General features: G+C 46.3%; 1 protein-coding gene and 1 long non-coding RNA gene across 3 annotated transcripts in view; one reads left to right on the forward strand and one right to left on the reverse strand.

Moving 5' to 3' along the window:
- Window positions 1-967: 967 nt before the first annotated feature.
- On the forward strand, window positions 968-1827 carry LOC116073037. The gene is made up of 2 exons (XR_004111641.1): window positions 968-1365; window positions 1519-1827. It is a non-coding gene; the product is annotated as an uncharacterized LOC116073037 (long non-coding RNA).
- A 5749-nt stretch (window positions 1828-7576) lies between these two features.
- The window catches only part of Rbm5 (RNA binding motif protein 5), a 30155-nt gene continuing 19545 nt past the window's right edge, over window positions 7577-18186 (reverse strand). For both annotated transcript variants that reach the window (XM_031343065.1, XM_031343066.1), the window contains exons 15-25: window positions 17701-17786; window positions 17257-17341; window positions 16958-17049; window positions 13424-13585; window positions 12498-12647; window positions 12346-12417; window positions 11653-11832; window positions 11302-11376; window positions 9991-10088; window positions 9782-9911; window positions 7577-8178 (exon numbers count right to left, since the gene is read on the reverse strand). In XM_031343065.1, the coding sequence (XP_031198925.1) occupies window positions 8053-8178; window positions 9782-9911; window positions 9991-10088; window positions 11302-11376; window positions 11653-11832; window positions 12346-12417; window positions 12498-12647; window positions 13424-13585; window positions 16958-17049; window positions 17257-17341; window positions 17701-17786 (1256 nt within the window). In that variant the 3' untranslated portion in view covers window positions 7577-8052. The remainder of the gene's footprint in view (window positions 8179-9781; window positions 9912-9990; window positions 10089-11301; window positions 11377-11652; window positions 11833-12345; window positions 12418-12497; window positions 12648-13423; window positions 13586-16957; window positions 17050-17256; window positions 17342-17700; window positions 17787-18186) is intronic.

An 18186-nucleotide genomic window follows, 5' to 3' on the forward strand; every position in this document is an offset into this window, starting at 1 on the left:
TCCCCACCATCTCTCCCGCCCCATGCCCCCCTCCCAGAACACCCCAGGCCTTTCCCCCTTCTTGAGCACCCTGCTCCCATCTTCCAGAAATGTCCCCTCAAGCTGCTGCCTCTCTCCACCCTCCGGATCTGGGCTCCCCCTTTTGCCCTCCGTGAGCTTCTTTTCTCTTTAGTCACGGGCATTGCAAACCTAGGTGAACCACGCAGGCTGGCCACCTGGGGGTGGGGTTCTTGTCAGATCCTCAGCTTGAGCTCTCCTTCGAGCCACCGGCACCCTGCCGCTGCCTCTCCTCATTGGCATGCTGGTGAGACCCACAGGTGGAATCAAAGCTCTCTGCAGCACAGAGCCGAGCGGCACAGCCCGGATCGGGGAGACAAAGACTCCCCAGCCTGGGGAAGAGGGGGACTAAGGGTAGAGAGGGCATATTTTGGGGCCCAGTGTTTCCCTCTCAAACACTCCTAAAGATAAGGACGACAGCCAGAGCCAATGAACACCCCGGTAAATAATGAGGGGACAGGGGGAAGGGACAGCCTCAGGCACAGCCTAGGGGGGAAGGCTCCCTCCCAAAGCCCAGAGCGCTCATTAGTGGAAGCCTACGGGGAGAGGCAGCTAAGTGGGTCAGCCCTCCTCCCCCAGCTGCTTGACAGGTGTGGGTGGGGAGGAGGCATCTCAGCCTATTGTCCCTCTTGGAAGTCGGTTCTGTTCTGAGTCCCTGTCCTTCAACTCCCCCCTCTTCCTTAGTCCCTGCCCACCAAGCTCTCAGCCACTGTTCACCAGCTCCCCCACCCCAACTCTCTGTCTTTCCTTCCTCATCTTTTTGCTCCTGTCCCCTATCTCCACCTCCTGACACCGTCCTGCAAAGGGCCACTACCTCCTCCCACGGGGAGTCTTCCCGAGCTCCCTCCCTCCCTCCTCCCCACTTCCTGCCCCCACTCATCAGAGCTTCTCGGGTACTCTAACACACCAACCGTAGATGTGGGGGGCGGGGGTGGGGTGGCTCCACCAGCCTCCCTAAGGCATCCTCCAGACTGAGCCACACCTGGGAGAAATTGAAATCTTAGACTCTTCCCCTACCCCCGCTAAAGAGGCAGACATCCCTGTCCCGGCCACGGAAGGCAGTAAAACACAGCTCTGCTGGGGCCAGGCTGTGGGCTGTGCCAGAATAAGCATTCAGATTAGAGGAAGGAAACCAAGCAGGGTATGTTGCAGGCTCCTAGCCAAAGCCTTCCTGCCCTGGTCCCCTCCTGCCAACTGGCCTTGGGCATCCAATCTGGGGTCCCAAACTCCCTATCTCCACTGTCCCCACTCCAGTCACACGGATGGTCCCAGAAGATCTAGAGTGGAGAGAGGGAGAGGATTTCAAAGGTGGGTCTTTGTGTGGGACTCTGGGTTCTACCTCCCAAATATGGGTATATAGTTGAGGGAGGACAAGACACACAGCCTGTTAGTAACTCTTCCTTCCAGGTCTGAGTCAGGTGTAGGCTGTATCTTGATCAAGGATTTTCCTTTTCCATCCAGGCCGCCTTCTTTAGGTAAGAAATCTCTGCACCTATCGGGCTGGTCCCAGGACAAGGGATGGATCGTAGATGAACATCTGCCACTCTTGCCACTGGGAAGAGCTGATCAACTGTCCTGGTCTTCACCAAGTTCCATGGCTGCTCCAGGGTCACCGTAACCTGATTAGACTGCGTCTGGCTGCACAAGAGTTAATCTCAGCCCCCCGCCCCCACCCCCTGCCCCATGTGTGCACAAATTCCAGGAACGCTTTCCATTAAGGACGCTAGCTCCGAGCAGATTTCATTTACATTAATAAGAACCAGAAAAATCCGTGTGTGTGTGTGTGTGTGTGTGTGTGTGTGTGTGTGTGTGTGTGTGTGTAGGGGTGGGGTGTGTGTGATGCTCAGGGTGTGTGGATACCGAGCTCACAGTGTATTTCAGTCTGGTAGAGGGCAGCATCGGGGGCTCAGAGGCGAGCTCTGTGCCAGGGTCAGGGAGAGAACATCCAACCTGAGAGAATCCTGGGGAGAAGAGCCCAACTCACTGTGGAGACTCTTTCCTGAGAGGGGGAAGAACGGAGTGAAGCCTGGCCTTAAGGATCGTCCTGAAGGGGCAGCAGAGACTAGTCTTCGAGGTCAGACAACCTCTGGAGCCCAGTCAGTGGTGAGAGCCCTGCATTTGCATGAGATGCTGAGCTGGGGGGTGCCGATGTCTAACTTTACCCTCTCATGGTGTGGCTGCTGTATTCTGAGACCTAAGGACATGAAGTCCAGTCTTCTTGCAGTTTTGACTCAGCTAGGAAGCTGAGCAGTGGTTGGCCTCTTTTGATGCATTCGGGAGCTCAGGGAATGTCTAAGAACCACTCTCTGGAAGGGGTGGGGGGAGTGCGGGGGGAGTAGATGCTGGAGAGGTAGCTCAGCAGTTAAGAGCACTGCTGCTCTTACAGGGGACCCAAGTTCCAATCCCAGCACTCACATGGTAGCTAACAACCATCTATAACTCCAGTTCCAGGGCATCCGTTACCCTCTTTTGGCTTCCAATGGTACCAGGCATGCACTCGGTGCACAGACATACATATGTGTGTGTGTGTGTGCGCAAAACAGCCATACACATTAAAAGAATTTTTTTCGCCAGGCATAGTGGCACATGCCTTTAATCCTGGCACTTGAGAGGCAGAGGCAGGTGGATCTCTGAATATGTGCTCACGAGTGTGTACCGGCAGTGATTTGTACTGCTGAAACCCTGGGAGTTCCTGAATTCATCTTAGTTCCCAACTAGCTGCCAGAGGAGGTCTCCTTTCTTCAGGTGTGAGAACATCTGATTCCCTCCAGACAGCTTGACACACAGGGAGCAACTTTGATGACTCTGTCTGCCCTATGTGCTGATGGTTAGGGCAGAGGTATATATACATGACACACGTGCTTTATACATTAGATTACAGGCATTTGATGTAGTAGTGGCCCTTGCATACTTCTAGGCTTCTGGGAAAATATCCATACTGCCTTCTACCACTGGAAGACTAGGTCTGCGCACACACCACCTGAGTGCAGAAGGTGGCTTCTCAGCTGAGCCAATGGTAGAGAAGCAGACGGGAAGAAGCCCAGTTCTGGTACCCCTCGAGATATGGACTTGACTTTGCCATGTTCCAGGCACCATCTGCAGGGCAGGCTATGGTGGGCTTCCACACCTGTGCCCAGTCTGGTTCTGGCATCAAGTCAAGAAACGATGGAATGGAGGGAGGCTTAATTGCTCCCATGAATCATCCTCAAATAGCATCTGTCCAGCTTGACACTGGGTGTTGATGCTTACCTGAGACTTGGAAGCCTGGAAGTGGGAACCACACCTGGGCTCAGGGGGCTTCCTGGCCTCTGAGAAGTGAGTAGGAGTCCTAGCTCTCCCCTCCCCACAGTGTCTCATTAGCATGCTAAATTCACCCACAGCACGGTTGTCTTATCTCAGCAGCCTCAGAGCAGAATGGAAGACTCCCCCAGACCCTCTGGCTGGCTGCTCCTCCCCTTCTTATCTTGCCCCCTCAGCCTCCCACCCCCTTGCAGCAGCTGCAGATCTCTCCGGCGTCTCTTCCCAGCATCCTCTAGGTCTTGCTCTTTGTCTTTTGTCTTTCTTCTTTCTCTCCCTGGGGCATTGGGGGTACATCTAAAGGCCCAGATCACTCCAGAATTGTAGACTATGGTGCTGGGGCCTGACAGTTTCTACAGGCTGTGAACACGAGGGCCTGCCAGCTTGTTCTTCAGTCAATCCTGTCACCATCCTACCCAGCAGGTAACCCTGAACCTGAGTTGATGACCTCAGATCTTGAGGCTTGACAAGGTACCCAGGTTGGACTCAGGCTTCAGCATTCCCCAGTGGTAACTGTCAGTCATTTGGACATCAGCTTTCTCTCTAACCTGGATGAAAATGGAGCCTGGCTGAGCCAGATCTGAGGGCCCTGTACTTTCTGCTGGAACTGGTGTTCTGTCTTGGTGAGGCTAACTCTCCTAGCAGAGCCTGATAGATACCCTTCCTGCCACTTTTTAGAAGACAAAGGGTAAAGGTCTGTGGGCATCCCCAGCTTCCATTTGAGATCTCTTAGAAGACTCCCCATGGGAGGTGGAACTACAAGCTTCAGGTCTGATGTGAACTATGTCTGAGTCAATAATTATGTAGATGCATGAGGCAGAAATGCATTTAATCGACCGAGAAACTTCTCTACCTGGATTAGGGAAGGATTACTCAGAGACTGGGGCACCCACAAGCACGCAGGGCCAGCCTGCTCTTTGCTCCACAGCCCCACGGTAGGTGGTGTGGCTGCAGCACTTCCTTTTTCTTCTATTTTTTTTAGAGAAAGGGCCTCATTCTGTAGCCTTGACTCGCCTGGACCTCACTATCTAGACCAGGCTGATCTGGAACTTATAGAAATCCACCTGCCTCTGCCTCCAAAATGCTGGGATTAAAGGTGTATGGCACCTTACCAGATGACAATTTTTCTTTTAAAGATTTATGTATGTATGTAAGTATACAGTTGCTCTCTTCAGACACACCAGAAGAGGGCATCAGATCCATTACAGATGGTTGTGAGCCACCACGTGGTTGCCGGAAACTGAACTCAGGACCTCTGGAAGAGCAGCCCGTGCTCTTAACCACTGAGTCATCTCTCCAGCCTACCAGATGACAATTTTATAAAAAGATTGTTGTTTTTGACTTTTTAAATTTTTATTTTGTTCTTGTTTTTTGAGACAGGGTTTCTCCGTGTAACCCTGGCTGTCCTGGACTCACTCTGTAGACCAGGCTGGCCTCAAACTCAGAGATCCACCTGCCTCTGCCTCTCAAGTTCTGGATTAAAGGCATGTGCTGCCACTGTCTGGCTTATAAAAAGATTAATTATGTGTATGAGTCTGTGTGGGCAAGTGAAGAAGCCCATGGAGATCAGAGGAGCCAGATCCCTTGGAGCCAGAGGCAGTTGCCAACAGCCCAAAGCCAATGCTGTATAGGAGCAGCACACACTCCCAATCATCTACTGAGCCATCTCTCCAGCACCCTCTCCCCGTTCTCATCAAGGCCAAAGGCTTCACTATAGCTTAGGCTGATCTTGAATTTATAACAATCCTAGAGTGCTTGGCTCCCAAGTGCTAGGATTACACACTATACTGAAAACATCTTTTTAGCTAGTGGAGCTTTGGAGGGCCGAGGAGCTTACAGCCTTGGCGGCGGAGTACTTGGTGGTCAGAGTTTAGCCATATTTTCCTATCTTCAGCTCAGGAGGAAGCCTCCTGCATTTCTAATGCCTCAGGTTTCTGGCTTACTACTGCTCAAACTGGCCTGGGCAGATGGATGATGGAGTGCTGCCACCTCGTGGCCACATATAGCATTGTGTTCTCAGGAACCGGGTCTCCTGAGAGCACTCTCCCCCTTTAATCACTCCACCTGTCCCTTTAGGGCATTCACCCCTCCGGAATAGGGGAGCTGGATGTCGGCACCCTTGAGATCCCCCAGCCAGACTTTGCATGCTTGGAGAGCTTAGCTCAGGCCTGGCTACTCATCTGGGCTTTGAAACTTGTTTGATGCACAGCCATGACAGCTGCTCCTGGATGGTCCTCAAAGCCCTGTAGCAGCTGTCCCAGCCAAGGGCAGTCTGGACTCAGAAACCCTGGAGGCTTCCTGCAGGTCAGCCTAGGCAGATGGGGAATTTGCATTGCCTCAGCAGCACACACCTTCTCAAACCCAATCAAAGATGTTTAGGAAAGGCACTCTGTAGGCAGGCTAGAGCATTTTCTTACAGGCAGTGGGGTTTAAGGCAGGAGGGTATCTGTGCCCTTGGACTTCAGCCTTAGTTATCAGGGGTGAGAGCTATATAGTACCAGGGTCCCTCAAACCCGATCTTGTTTGAGATCTGAGCCCCAAGTCTGTAAAATTAAAAAGCAAACCAACTGGGCTCAGACGCATGGTAGTGTGTGGCTGAAGAGCAACGCCAAAGTCTCTTCCCAAGTAGTGTAAGGATTCAAGTGCTCCTGTCGGTGTGCTGCAGGCAGACGAGACCATCCACGCGGTGATGAGCCCACCCCACCTGTACTTACCTGCTGGCATCCATGCTGTCAGACACAGCTCATTAGGCTGCTATGACTGCTGCTCAGGTGCTAAAGTCACTACCCCACCCCCGGAGGCTTCTGGAGGTAGGACTGGCTGGTCGCCCCCAAGGCAGACACTTGTCCAGCTGACACATCCAGTGCCCAAGCATAGGGAATGTGTGGCCTCATCTCTTAGTGGTTGCCATGTATGCCCACACTTGGGAGTTTTGCATTTGGTCTCACTTTGCCTAGCAAAGCTGCAAGACACCTCTCCAGGGAACTACTCAGCTGGCTGGGACTGGCTAATTTACAGTCCTTCCTATTGTACATCCCAACTATTTAAGGTCCATGCCTGCCTGAACATAGACAACCTTCACTGACAGTATCAAATCAGTGGGGTTTAAAGCAATCTCATATTGGCTGTTGGAACACCCATCTCAATTGGACACCCATACTTTCTGCCCAGCTGCAAGGGTACATCCAGAGTTCCTGCACTTGAAAGGGGAAGGCAGGAGGATCTTTCTAAGTTCAAATCCAGCCTAGTCTACATAGGGAATTCCAGCAAAGCCAGGGCTGTATAAACTGGCCCCTCCTCTCTAGTAACAACCTGGAGAGACAGATCAACAATTATTGTTGCTCTTATAGAAAACCTGGATTTGATTCCTAGTACCCACAGGAGGGCTCCCAGGGGAATCTGCCATTACTTCTAGTACAAAGGTATAGACATGCAAACATAAGAATGACAATTCTCATGCACTAGGCCCTAAGATCAATTACCATTGCAATGAAGTCTTTTTGGCCAAATGTTTCTTGCCCTAGTGTTAAGGATGGGAGCCCCATACATGTGCCCAGCACTTCTGCCTGCAGGTGGAGTGCGACGATGAGTGTCCCACCTCCATTCTAGCAAAGGACAAAGAAGTTTTATCTGAACCACTGTCAAGGCAGGGAGGATCATGCCCATAAACACAGCACTCTAGAGGCTGATGTGGGAAGACCCCAAGTTCAAAGTTAGCCTGGATTACATAGTGAGACAGAATAAGCAGGAACTGGAGATAGCTCAGTGGTTTAGAGGACCCACACTCGATTCCCAATACCCACACGGCAGTTCATAACTTCAGTTTCAACACCCTCTTGTGACTTCTGTGGGCGCCAACATGCACATATGCAGACATTACATGAATACACATAGACCTAAAGTTGTTTTTGAAAAACTGAAGAGCAAAACCAAAGGGAGGTTCTATTTTGATGAGCAGTAACCTAGTCATGTACTCTCTGCCCTGGCAGGTCTAGAACCTGAATACTGAGACAGAAGCAGTCCCATCCATGCTTAGGAATCAGAAGTAGAGGGAGCCAAAAGATTACCACAAGTACCAAACCAGCCTGGGCTACATAATGAGTCTTAAGGCTTAGCCTAGGTTTTATAACTCACCTCAAAAAAACCAAATACAAAGAAAAAACACAGATCCGACTGGCTCAACAGCCTTTACCACCCATTCTCTCAATAAAGACACAGGAAACCCATTTTTTAAGGTATTTCTTTTGTAAAGGAGCCAGACGTGGCAGCTAGACTGAAAATCTTCCAAAATTCTGTACAAATGTATAATATACAAATATACACAAGGCTATTGCCAAGAAAAGACAGAACGACAATAAATGACAGTGGTGGCTTTGGTGTTGACAACCACTCCGAGCTTCTCAAGCCCCCAGGAAGCAGGGACACAACACAAGCTACAACATGTAAAACACATTACATTTACACTATATACACCTTAGTATAAAAAGCCCATTGTCCCCCCTGTTCACAAACCCTCAGGTGGGAAGAAAGGTTGTTTACCAGATAACCCACATAAGGGAGCTCATTTAAGGTAGGAGAACCGAATGAAGTGGTTCACCCTAAAACTATTAATAGCACAAGGCATGCCCTTAGAGACAGGCAGTAAGAACAACTGAGGAGATGGCTTTGCTCCCTGTGCTCAGCATTGCTTCCCCAGCCTCACTCCATCTCAGTGAACCGGGCAAACATAGCTTTCCGGACAGCATCTTTGTAGGAATCGGCACCTGACAACCCATATGCACTGCCTTTTGCTCCTAAGCCAGCTCCTTTTAGCCGGACTTGAGCCTGGGGAAACAAAAAGATTGTTAGCTGGTAAGCAGGATATGGATTGCACCCACTTCTTATCCCACCCACACCACTGAGAACAAACTACCCATAAAGAGAAGACAAGGGGCGGAGGGCTAGAGAGATGGCTCAGTGGTTAAGAGCACTGACTGTTCTTCCAAAGGTCCTGAGTTCAAATCACAGCAACCACATGGTGGCTCACAACCATCGGTATCTAGATCTGATGCCTTCTGGTGTGTCTGAAGACAGCTACAGTGTACTTACATGTAACAATAAATAAATCTTAAAAAAAAAAAAGGAGAAAACAAGGGTTGACACTGGACCTGGAGGCAGTTTTAAGGAGGGACAATAAAAGTGGCTAAGGAAAATGAACCCACTCATACCTCTGAATGCCTATTCAGTGAACATTTGTGGCTAGTACGGCCTCTAAAAGCATTTTGCTGAGGCCCAGGAAAGGTACAAATTCCAACAGGATGGATAATGCCAATAAAACTCACATGCACTGGGAAACATGCTTGCATAAAATAAAAACAAGAAAAGCTTGACAATGGTTTTGCTACCATAGCATGGTGGGGCAGTCTCTGGTACAGTTCCTGTCTTGGCCAATGGGTCTGAGCCTCTCAGCCCAGGACTGTCTCAATTTGGGCTCTGACAAATTGAGTGACTTCTCCTCCTAACTTTAAATTTCAGATGGGCAAGTTGGGGTGTGTAGGTTCAAGACCGAGTCTCACTAAGCTGACCCAAGCTGACCTTGGGATTCTCCTGTCTCAGTCTGCCAAAAACAGGCCTGTATCTGCCTTAAATTTTCTTTAAAACTAAAAAAGTTGTTACTGTGTGTGTGTGTATGGCTTGGTGCACACATGTCAGAGGACAACTTTGTAAAAATGGATCTCTTCTAGTTTTATGTAGGTTCTGGGGCCTAACTCAAGCTGCTAGGTTCCCCTTGTTGGTCCTGGAATATTTTAATTGTTCACTCATTTTTGTGTTAATGAATATTTTGCCTTATGTCTGTACACCACATGTGTGCAGTGCCTGTGGAGACCAGAGGAGGGAGTCAAAAAACCAAAACTGGAATAATAAACTCCTAAGTGGGTGCTGGGCACTGAACCTGGGTCCTCTGCAAGAACAGCAAGTACTCCCAACTGACAAACCATCTCTCCAATTTTTTTTTTTTGAGACAGGGTTTCTCTGTATAGCTCTGGCTGTCCTGGAACTCACTCTATAGGCCAGGCTGTCCTTGAACTCAGAAATCCACCTGCCTCTGTCTCTCAAGTGCTGGGATTAAAGGCGTGTGCCACCACCTCCTGGCCCTCTCTCCAAATTTTAATTTTTAAACAAGGGCACTAGTCTACAGCACAAGGTTTTAGTTCCAGCATTCTCTAGGCAGGGGCATATAAATCTCTGAGTTTGATTCCAGCCTGGTCTACAGACTGAGTTCTGGGAAAATCATGGCTACACAGGGGTGGGGGAAACAACTCCTTCTCAAAAGCAAAAGGACACAATAAGGGAGAATGAAGGAAGGGTTTCAGGGACAGTGTACCTTTGCCCAATCCCCTGTAAACCTGCACACCCAGCACCCATGAATGTCAGAGCCTAGACTTACCTCAATGGGAGCTGTGATGCCTTGACACTTCCTTCCTAAGCCTGAGCCTTCCCGCCAGCCCATAGCCTGCAGCATCTTGTTGCCAATGTTACTGTGGTCAATGCCATCTTTGGTGGGCTGCTCGTAATTCCTGCCAGTGGCAAACACACAGTTACTTAAAACAGCCAGAGCCCTAGCTAATGAACTGGAAAATGGTGCACCTCACATACACAGTGCCAGCATCAAACTGCTTCTTGCGCTTGGGCTCTGGGGGCTCTGGAATTCCATATTTCTCTCGTCTTTCTGCTGCTCGATCTCGATATTTCATCTATATAGAAAACAACAATAAAAATAAGGTAGGAGTATCCTCATTTCAACTTTCAATAGTCTTAAACATACAGATGTTAACTTTGTTTCCTTTACAACTTTCAGTCTCATTGTTTGTTACTGTCCTAAAGATGAGGAGGCCAGAACTGGCCATCCCCAGGTAGCATTTGGAAGGGTCTACTTCCAGAAACAGACACCCAGCAAACCCCAGAGAGCTGGCACCATATAATCAATGGGAAAGCAAAAGCTTCGAGTGTAGACACCTAAAATTTACCCTGAGGCAAGAAACTTCTAAATTATTTTTAATGTGGGCTGGAGAGATGGCTCAGCAGTTAAGAGCACTGACTGCTCTTCCAGAGGTCCTAAGTTCAATTCCCAGCAACCACATGGTGGCTCACAACCATCTGTAGTGGGATCTGATGCCCTCCTCTGGTATGTTTGAAGATAGCTACAGTATATTCATATGCATAAAATAAACAAACATTTTATTTTTTGGTTTTTTGAGACAGGATTTCTCAGTACAGCCCTGGCTGTCCTGGTACTCACTCTGTAGATCAGGCTGGCCTAAAAACTCAGAAATCCACCTGCCTCTGCCTCCCAAGTGCTGGGATTAAAGGCGTGCACCATCACTGCCCGGCAATAAACATTTTTTAAAAAATTATTTTTCATGTATAGGCCTCTATATGCACTTACTATTCTATCTGGCCCTATCTCATCAACCACACATAACCCCACAGGCATGACAGACTAATAAGCCTTTGTTCTCGGCCCCATTTATCATTTGCAGCCCACTCCTCCCTTCTACACGACAGGGAAATCATCCCATGCTTTCCTGTTTTCAGTGCCTCATATGAAGCCTTCTTTATTACTCAGGAAAGCTTATATTGTCAGGACAAAGAAACAGCATTCTTTCCTGACTTAAAAGCCACTGTGGGGCTCATTAGACATAGGCTAGTCCAGTTTACAGAGGTACAACAAGTGTTGTTGATATAACCTTCCACTTTGCTTAGGAACCTGGAATTAAATGCTACACATAAAAACAAAATAAAAGACTGGTGTGGCAGTACAGGCCTAGAGTGACAGCTACTTGGAAGATGTGAGCCCAAGGTGTCAGGGCCAACCTGTGACTATAGCAAGACTCCATCTAAACAAAACAAAGTATTAAAGGCAGGTATGTCAAGATTCTCATCCAAACATAGTATCCATGTATTCACCTCTCTCTCCCTCAGCTCCAAGGCTTCCAACTCCTGCTCGCTCAGCCTGGATCTTCGGTAGATGTCCATATTTTGCTATTACAAAAGAGTTTACAGACACACTTAGAATTCAGACTACTTTAATATGAAATGTCATTAACATTAGTACTTTGTTTTATATTCTAGCCAAATCTCAATACACTATAGCATCCAAACCAAATCCTGGGGTGTGTGAAGACACCATGACTCTTGTTACTTCCTACAACACCAGGTACCTATGCAACACAAGGTTATTTACTGAACTTTCACCAGTTACCACTCCCGCCATTAAATTCCCTCCCTTCCCCATTAAGCTTTGAGAAGCAGGACCACCTTGTGCAAATCGGAGAGCTGTTGGTGCCTGACCAGGGCATCCCTGTTTGGGAACTGACGTCGGCACAGCAGGCAGGCCATCTTCTTCCAGTCAGCTAGTTTCTCTTCCTCACTCTCAAGTCTCTCTACTAGCTCTTCCTCATTGTCACTGTCACCACTGTAAGCAGCAACCAGACCTCTCTGGGGACAAAATGACAATGGGTCATTGGAAATTCCACAGATAAAACAGCATCAAAATGTGAGAGAATCTCCATTGCTCCGTGCTGGCTTTTAGTAGTAAACAACTGTATGGAACAGCCTTCTAGAACAAACCCCGTGGAGCCCAAGACATGGTTTGGGCTTTTCATAAAAACTCCAAGCACAGCAGCAGCTCAGAGCGCAGCCCAGCTAGCCCAGTGTCTATCAGGGAAAGGAAATCTTTGCTTTGTCCTAATTGTCTTTCCAGACCATTAAAAATTCTATTTACAAATGCCTGGAAAGCCAATTTACTTAGCTTAGGGATTCAGGCTTCATTCATCGGTTCATCTCACCTGATCTCAGGCACAGAAAACCAAGCCCACAATGTGGACTCTATATGCCAAAGCTGTTCCAAATACCCACTGACAGAGAAAAGCGTCCCATTTTAAGAGGGAATTGCATTAGTGGGGCGTAAACCATATAGCTGGTTGAAATGCACAGGTAGCACTTCCTTACTTTGAGGGGATTTTCTTCATCTCCATTTCGCACCAGTTCAGGGATGAGTGGCTGCCTTTCAGCTAAGGCTCCCTGGAAAACAGAACAAGCCGTAAGCCTCAAAGGTTACACACACAGCCATTATGAAATGCGGCTACTCCTGTTACCATTACCTTTTTCTCAAAAAGAGCAAAGCCAGCATCTGCTGCAGCAGATTCTCTCCTTTCTTCTTCTCTCAATGAATTGACAGGTTGAAAGCTGTTTTTAAAATTTTCTTTCTGCTTATTTAAACTCTTAGCCCAGCGTTCCATGTCTTTAGCAATCTAGTATCAAACAACAAACACCATTAAAAAGCACTCACTTCTCTGTAATCAATAAATAAGCCAACAAGAATCTTATGTTGTGGGACTCCCAAGACAGCTCAGTGGTAATCTGAGTTTGGTTCCTGGAACCCATGGTACAGGACAAGAGAACTGATCCCTTTAAATTGTCTCTGACCTCTACTCCACACACAAGCAGACAAACACATAAGGATTTATTTATATACTGTTAAATTACGTAACTGTGTATGCATCTGTGTGTACAAGTGCAGTGACTGCAGAGACCAGGAAAGTGTGTCACATGCTTTGGAGCCAGAGGTTCAGATGGAAGATGCCCAACAACAGTGCCAGGATTCAAACTTGGCTTGTCTACAAGAGCACTATGTGCAGCTGAACTATCTCCCTGTGTCTGAATTTTTAAATTTGGGTTGTGAGTATTGTACTCATGCTTGTGCAAAAAGCACTTTACTCTAGCACTGAGTTGTATTGCCAGTGGTTTATTTACTTTGAGACAGGGATTTACTAAGATGCTGGTGGGAGAAAATAAATTAAATGAAGGAAGGAAGAGAAAAGAAAAGAAAAGAAACCTGTACTGGCTCTAAATTTGAGAGCTGTGTGCCTTAGCATCTTAGGTCGCTGCATTATAGGCCTGCACCAACAGGACTGGTAGCCCAGTTTTTAAGCATCCAAATAAAGCTGACTTAAGTGTCATAAGCCAAAAATGAAGAAGTAAGTTGGTTTAACTCTTTAAGGAACTGTGGGCAGGTCATAGGTCATACCTGTTGAGCAGTTTTACTCTTGGGCTTTTCTTTCTTCTCCTTTCCCTCTTTTGTGGAAGGCAGGCCAGCCTGCTGGTTAGAGCTAGACTCTGCAGCTGGCACGTAGGTCTCCTTCTCGCCATCCCAGTACAAGTACTGCTGTGTTAAGGAATTATAGTAATACTACAAGAAAAAGAAAAGAATATGCAGTGATTATATACTCGCTGATAAGGGTTTTGTGGTAGTAGGGATTGGTCCTAAGGCTATACATATGCTCTACCACTGGCTATACCTCGTCCTGTTATGTTAAGTATTATTATGTCAGTAGCAATGCATGTCTATAATCCTAGCACTCAGGAGCCTTAGGCAGGAGGATTGCAAATGTAAAGTGAGTTTAGGCTATATAGCTGAGAACTTATCTTAAAAACAAAACAAAAACCCAAATAGCCTGGTCTGGACAGCTGTCTGTAAACCTAGCATTGGGAGATGGGAACAGCAGGGATGATCAGGGTTTCACTCTCAGCTACAAAGGGAACTTAAGCCAGACACTTTTCAACACAAAAGGCAAAAACAAAGAAACTAAAGAACAAAATATATGTAGGACTAGTATTATGTATCGCCTGCTTAGAACTCATAGAATAGCTTTGTATGCATGTGGATGAACCAGCTAGTAAAGTATGAAACTTCTAGAAAAAGTAGAATATGATTTCTTCTCCAGTTCCAGGGGATCCAATCCCCTCTTTTCTAGCTTCTTCAAGCACTGGCTACTAAGTACTCAAGTGGTATACATGAAGCAAAATGCCCATAATAAAATATAGATTTAAAAATTAAAACAGGATCTCATGTAGCTATGCTCATACTTAATGTATAGAAGAGGCTATTCCGAACTTTCTCATCCTCCTGGTTCGACTTCAGAAACCTGGGATGATAGGCATGTACACATCTGGTTTATGTAGTCATTTCTGAGATAGGGCCTGGCTGTCCTAGAACTCACTGTGTAGACCAGGCTGGTCTTCTGAACTACTCAGAGACCCATCAGCTTCTGTCTAGGATATGTGTGCTACCACACCTTGCCCTCTTTTTCTTCCTTAAAATCCTGTCTAGTCCATTATGTATCTGTTTGGTTGCTCATACTTAACTCAGAGACAACTTATAGGAGCTAGTTTTCTTCTACGATCTGGGTTCTGCATCATCAGGTTTGGGAGCAAGGGTCTTTACCTATTCTACTAGCTGGGTCCACTACAATGTCTCTTACAGAGAAAGGAACTGTGAGATTGTCACATCTATGGCTGTATTCAGAGAGAGAAATGCCGTGGAGTTGTCAGATTGAACACATGATGGGAGTGAATGAACAAGGAAGAAGCTGGGCGCATAGGCAGGCAGCACATTGTTTCGTCACACTTCCCTCTCAGAAACCACAGGCACTTGCTGTCAACTTCCTGCTAAACGTACTTGTTTTGCTATGCTATATACACAGTTCCTAGGTATAAATAGACACCTATTTATGGAATGTGAAAGTTGCTTTCCCCCCTTAAGTTATAGACACTAACAAAAGTAAAATACCCCCATACATGCTAAAGCCCATCCTCAAGAATACACAGGCAATGCTAAGTAAAGCAGCTAAACATTTAAGCCCATTGGTAACACTGAGTTCATTTGTAACAGGTAAGTTCAGAGACAAAAGTGTCTATTAGAGAGAAACCCTGTCTCGGAAAAAAAAAACCCTATTAGGTTTTTAGGTTTTTTTGGGGGGGGGCGGGGAGGAGGCTGGTGGAAGGCAGGGGCAGAGAAACTTGAGATAAAAATGTTCTGTAGAGGTGCTAGCTGCTAGAAAAATGACTATACTAAAATCCACCATATTATATATTCTGATTAAAATGGTAAATTTTATTTCAATTGGGGGGAAAAAGCCCCACCTAGAATTTAAAGCTACTCAATTTTTTCCTTATATCTTTTTTAATAAAATTCTTCTCTCATATCCCCAGAAAATAAATTTTTTAGAAAAAAGTATTTTTATTAGTTATAGTCATGTGTGTGTAGATGTGTGTGTCTGCATATGAGTTTGATAAAGGCTGTGGATCCCCTGGGTGGGGAGGTTGTAGATGAGAGTGTGTGGGAACCAAAATCAAGGTCCTCTGGAAGAACATCAAGTGCTGAGCTTCAGCCCCCTACAATTTCAGTTTTGTTTTTTGTTTTTGATGTCATCCACGTAGCCCTCAAGTTTCTGATATTCCTGCTTCTACTTCCTGAGTGGTGAGTTACAAGTGTGTGCCACCATGCTTGGCACAAAAAGTCTTCCTTTTTTTTCTTGTTTTTGAGACAGGGCCTGACTTTGTAGCCCATGGCTGCCTAGAACTTGCCACCAAGTACTAGGAATAGTAGAGGTTTGTATCATCACTCCTTCTGTAGATCAGGCTGCCTCTGTTTCTAACTGCTGGGATCAAGGGTGTGCCACCACCACTCTAGGACAACATTAGAGACAGGGTTTCTCTGTGTAGCCCTGGCTGTCTTGGAACTCACTCTATGTAGATCAGGCTGGCCTCAAACTCAGAAATCCACCTGCCTCTGCCTCCCAAGTGCTCGGATTAAAGGTGTGTGCCACCACTGCCTAGCACAACATCTTAATTTGATAAAACTCCCTCTAAAAATAGAATCAAAATACCAGATGCTGAAGGGGGAGGATACTAATTGGCAACAAGCTGAGGACTATGCATATATGCTGGGAATGTTCTTAGTGGTGTGTGTGAGTGTGTGTGTGCGTGTGTGTATTTGCTTATGCATGCATGCAACTATCCATGTATACATTAAGATTCAATTCCCAGCACCCTACGGTGGTTAACAACCATCTATTCTAACTCCAGTCCCAGAGGATACATTGCCCTATTGTAGCCTCAATGGTCACTGTACACACAGAGTGAACAGATATAAACATAGACACAACACACATAAAATAAACCTAAAAAAAAAAAAAAAATTACAAGAACTCAAACACATTCACAACTCATACTTTTATGCATATACAATATACCGTAAAACATTAGGGGGAAAAAACCCACAAAAAAACCTATTATATGTGTAAGAGTGTTTTGCCTGGTGCCCAAGGAGGCCACAAGATGGCATCAAATACCCTAGAACTGAAAGGATGGGCCGAGTGAGCTGCCATGTTGGTGCTGGGATTTGAATAGGTTTGTGCAAGGGCAGCAGGTAAGTTAACCACTTAGCTCATTCCCTAGCTCACCTCAGAACACTTTATCAGTACTGTGTGCAGTGTGTGTGTGATGTGTGAATGAGGCATGGATGCTGTCAGAGGGCAGCTGGGGAAGCAGGCTCTCCTCCACCACACTTGGCATCTCACTGGGACTGTAAATATTATTTAACCCTAAATCCTGAAATGAAAATTATTTATTTGTAGCCATGAAGCAATTATTGAAAGAGAAATTTTACAACTTATATGGGTTACACAATCCTCTATGGACTATTTCATCTCATGCCCTATAAAAGTATTAAGTGAAACCAGTTTTTTCTACTGATATTAAGGAGGGAAATAGCACTTACCTGTGAATTAGGGTCATAGTAGAGCCCTGTTGTAGGATCATAATAATATCCTGAAGATTCATCATATTGATAAGTAGATGTGTCAGGTACTGCTGCAAAAACAAAATGCAGCCAGTCATTCGATGTAAGAAACTTGATGTCAATCTCTAAGCCAGGGAGCTACAGCAGGCCTCAATATTCTTTCTTCACATTCCCAATTGTCCCTTTGACACCCGTTTCAAAGGGAGAGGAACTTTATTAACAACAAAGGCAAACATTATGACCTTCCAACTGTCAAGAGTCCCATGAGGTTGGCTTACCATACTTGGTACCAGGAACTACACCAGTAGGGGAAGCAGCGGGGGCCTGTGTACTTGTGCTAGTGCTAGGCTGTGCTTCCTCAGTCTGGAAAGAACATTAGCTTCAATGTAATTTCAACTGTAAAGCCTCTCAAGAGAACTAAGTCACTGCAATTATCTAGGAGGAAGGACTCCCCTGACACATGCTCTGCAGCGAGGATCTAGGGCAGCTCTATAGCAAAAGACACGTAGTCAACTTTCTATAAGTCAAGTGGAAGCATTTACAAAGTATAATTATGACCTGCTTGGTACTTTATATTTAAAACACATGCACATACATATAATTTTTAAAAACCTAATAAAGAAATTAGGTAAAATGTATGTAGTTAGTCAATCCTGGCTCATACACCAGGGAAGGGTAATAGCAACTAAGCTATCAATTCTGTACTAAGAGCAAAAGATTACCGGAGAGCCAGGTGGATTGGAGGTCTGATTATAGAGCTGGGGACTCTGGGACACTACAGCTGCTGAGGTGGTAGTCACTGTGGTGCCTGGTGATAAACAGAAGGGTTAGGCAGAGCTCCAGCATGAACTCCAGCACAATTGTTCATTTCAGTCTCCACACTGTAAGCTGTTTCTGTCTCTCTTTTTGGGGGGTGAGGTGTGTGTGAGAGTAGTAGGGTTTTGTTATGTAGTTTCAATGGTGACCTCAAACTCATGAATCCTCTGCCTGGGATTAAGTTTGAGGTTCAGCCTGGTCTACAGACTGAGTTCCAGAAGCAAAAATCTGTATCTTTGGGTTACAAAAAGATTTGAATCTTAAGACTTTATATTTTATAGTTGTGGAAGAAAACCTAAAGCAAACTCTTTTTTCTACGATAGCCTCATGTAGCACAGGTTAATTTGCAACTTGCTATAACCCTAAGGATAACCTTGAATTTCTGGTCGTCC

Source organism: Mastomys coucha, unplaced genomic scaffold (genome assembly GCF_008632895.1).
Source record: "Mastomys coucha isolate ucsf_1 unplaced genomic scaffold, UCSF_Mcou_1 pScaffold23, whole genome shotgun sequence".
NCBI classification, from domain to species: domain Eukaryota; kingdom Metazoa; phylum Chordata; class Mammalia; order Rodentia; family Muridae; genus Mastomys; species Mastomys coucha.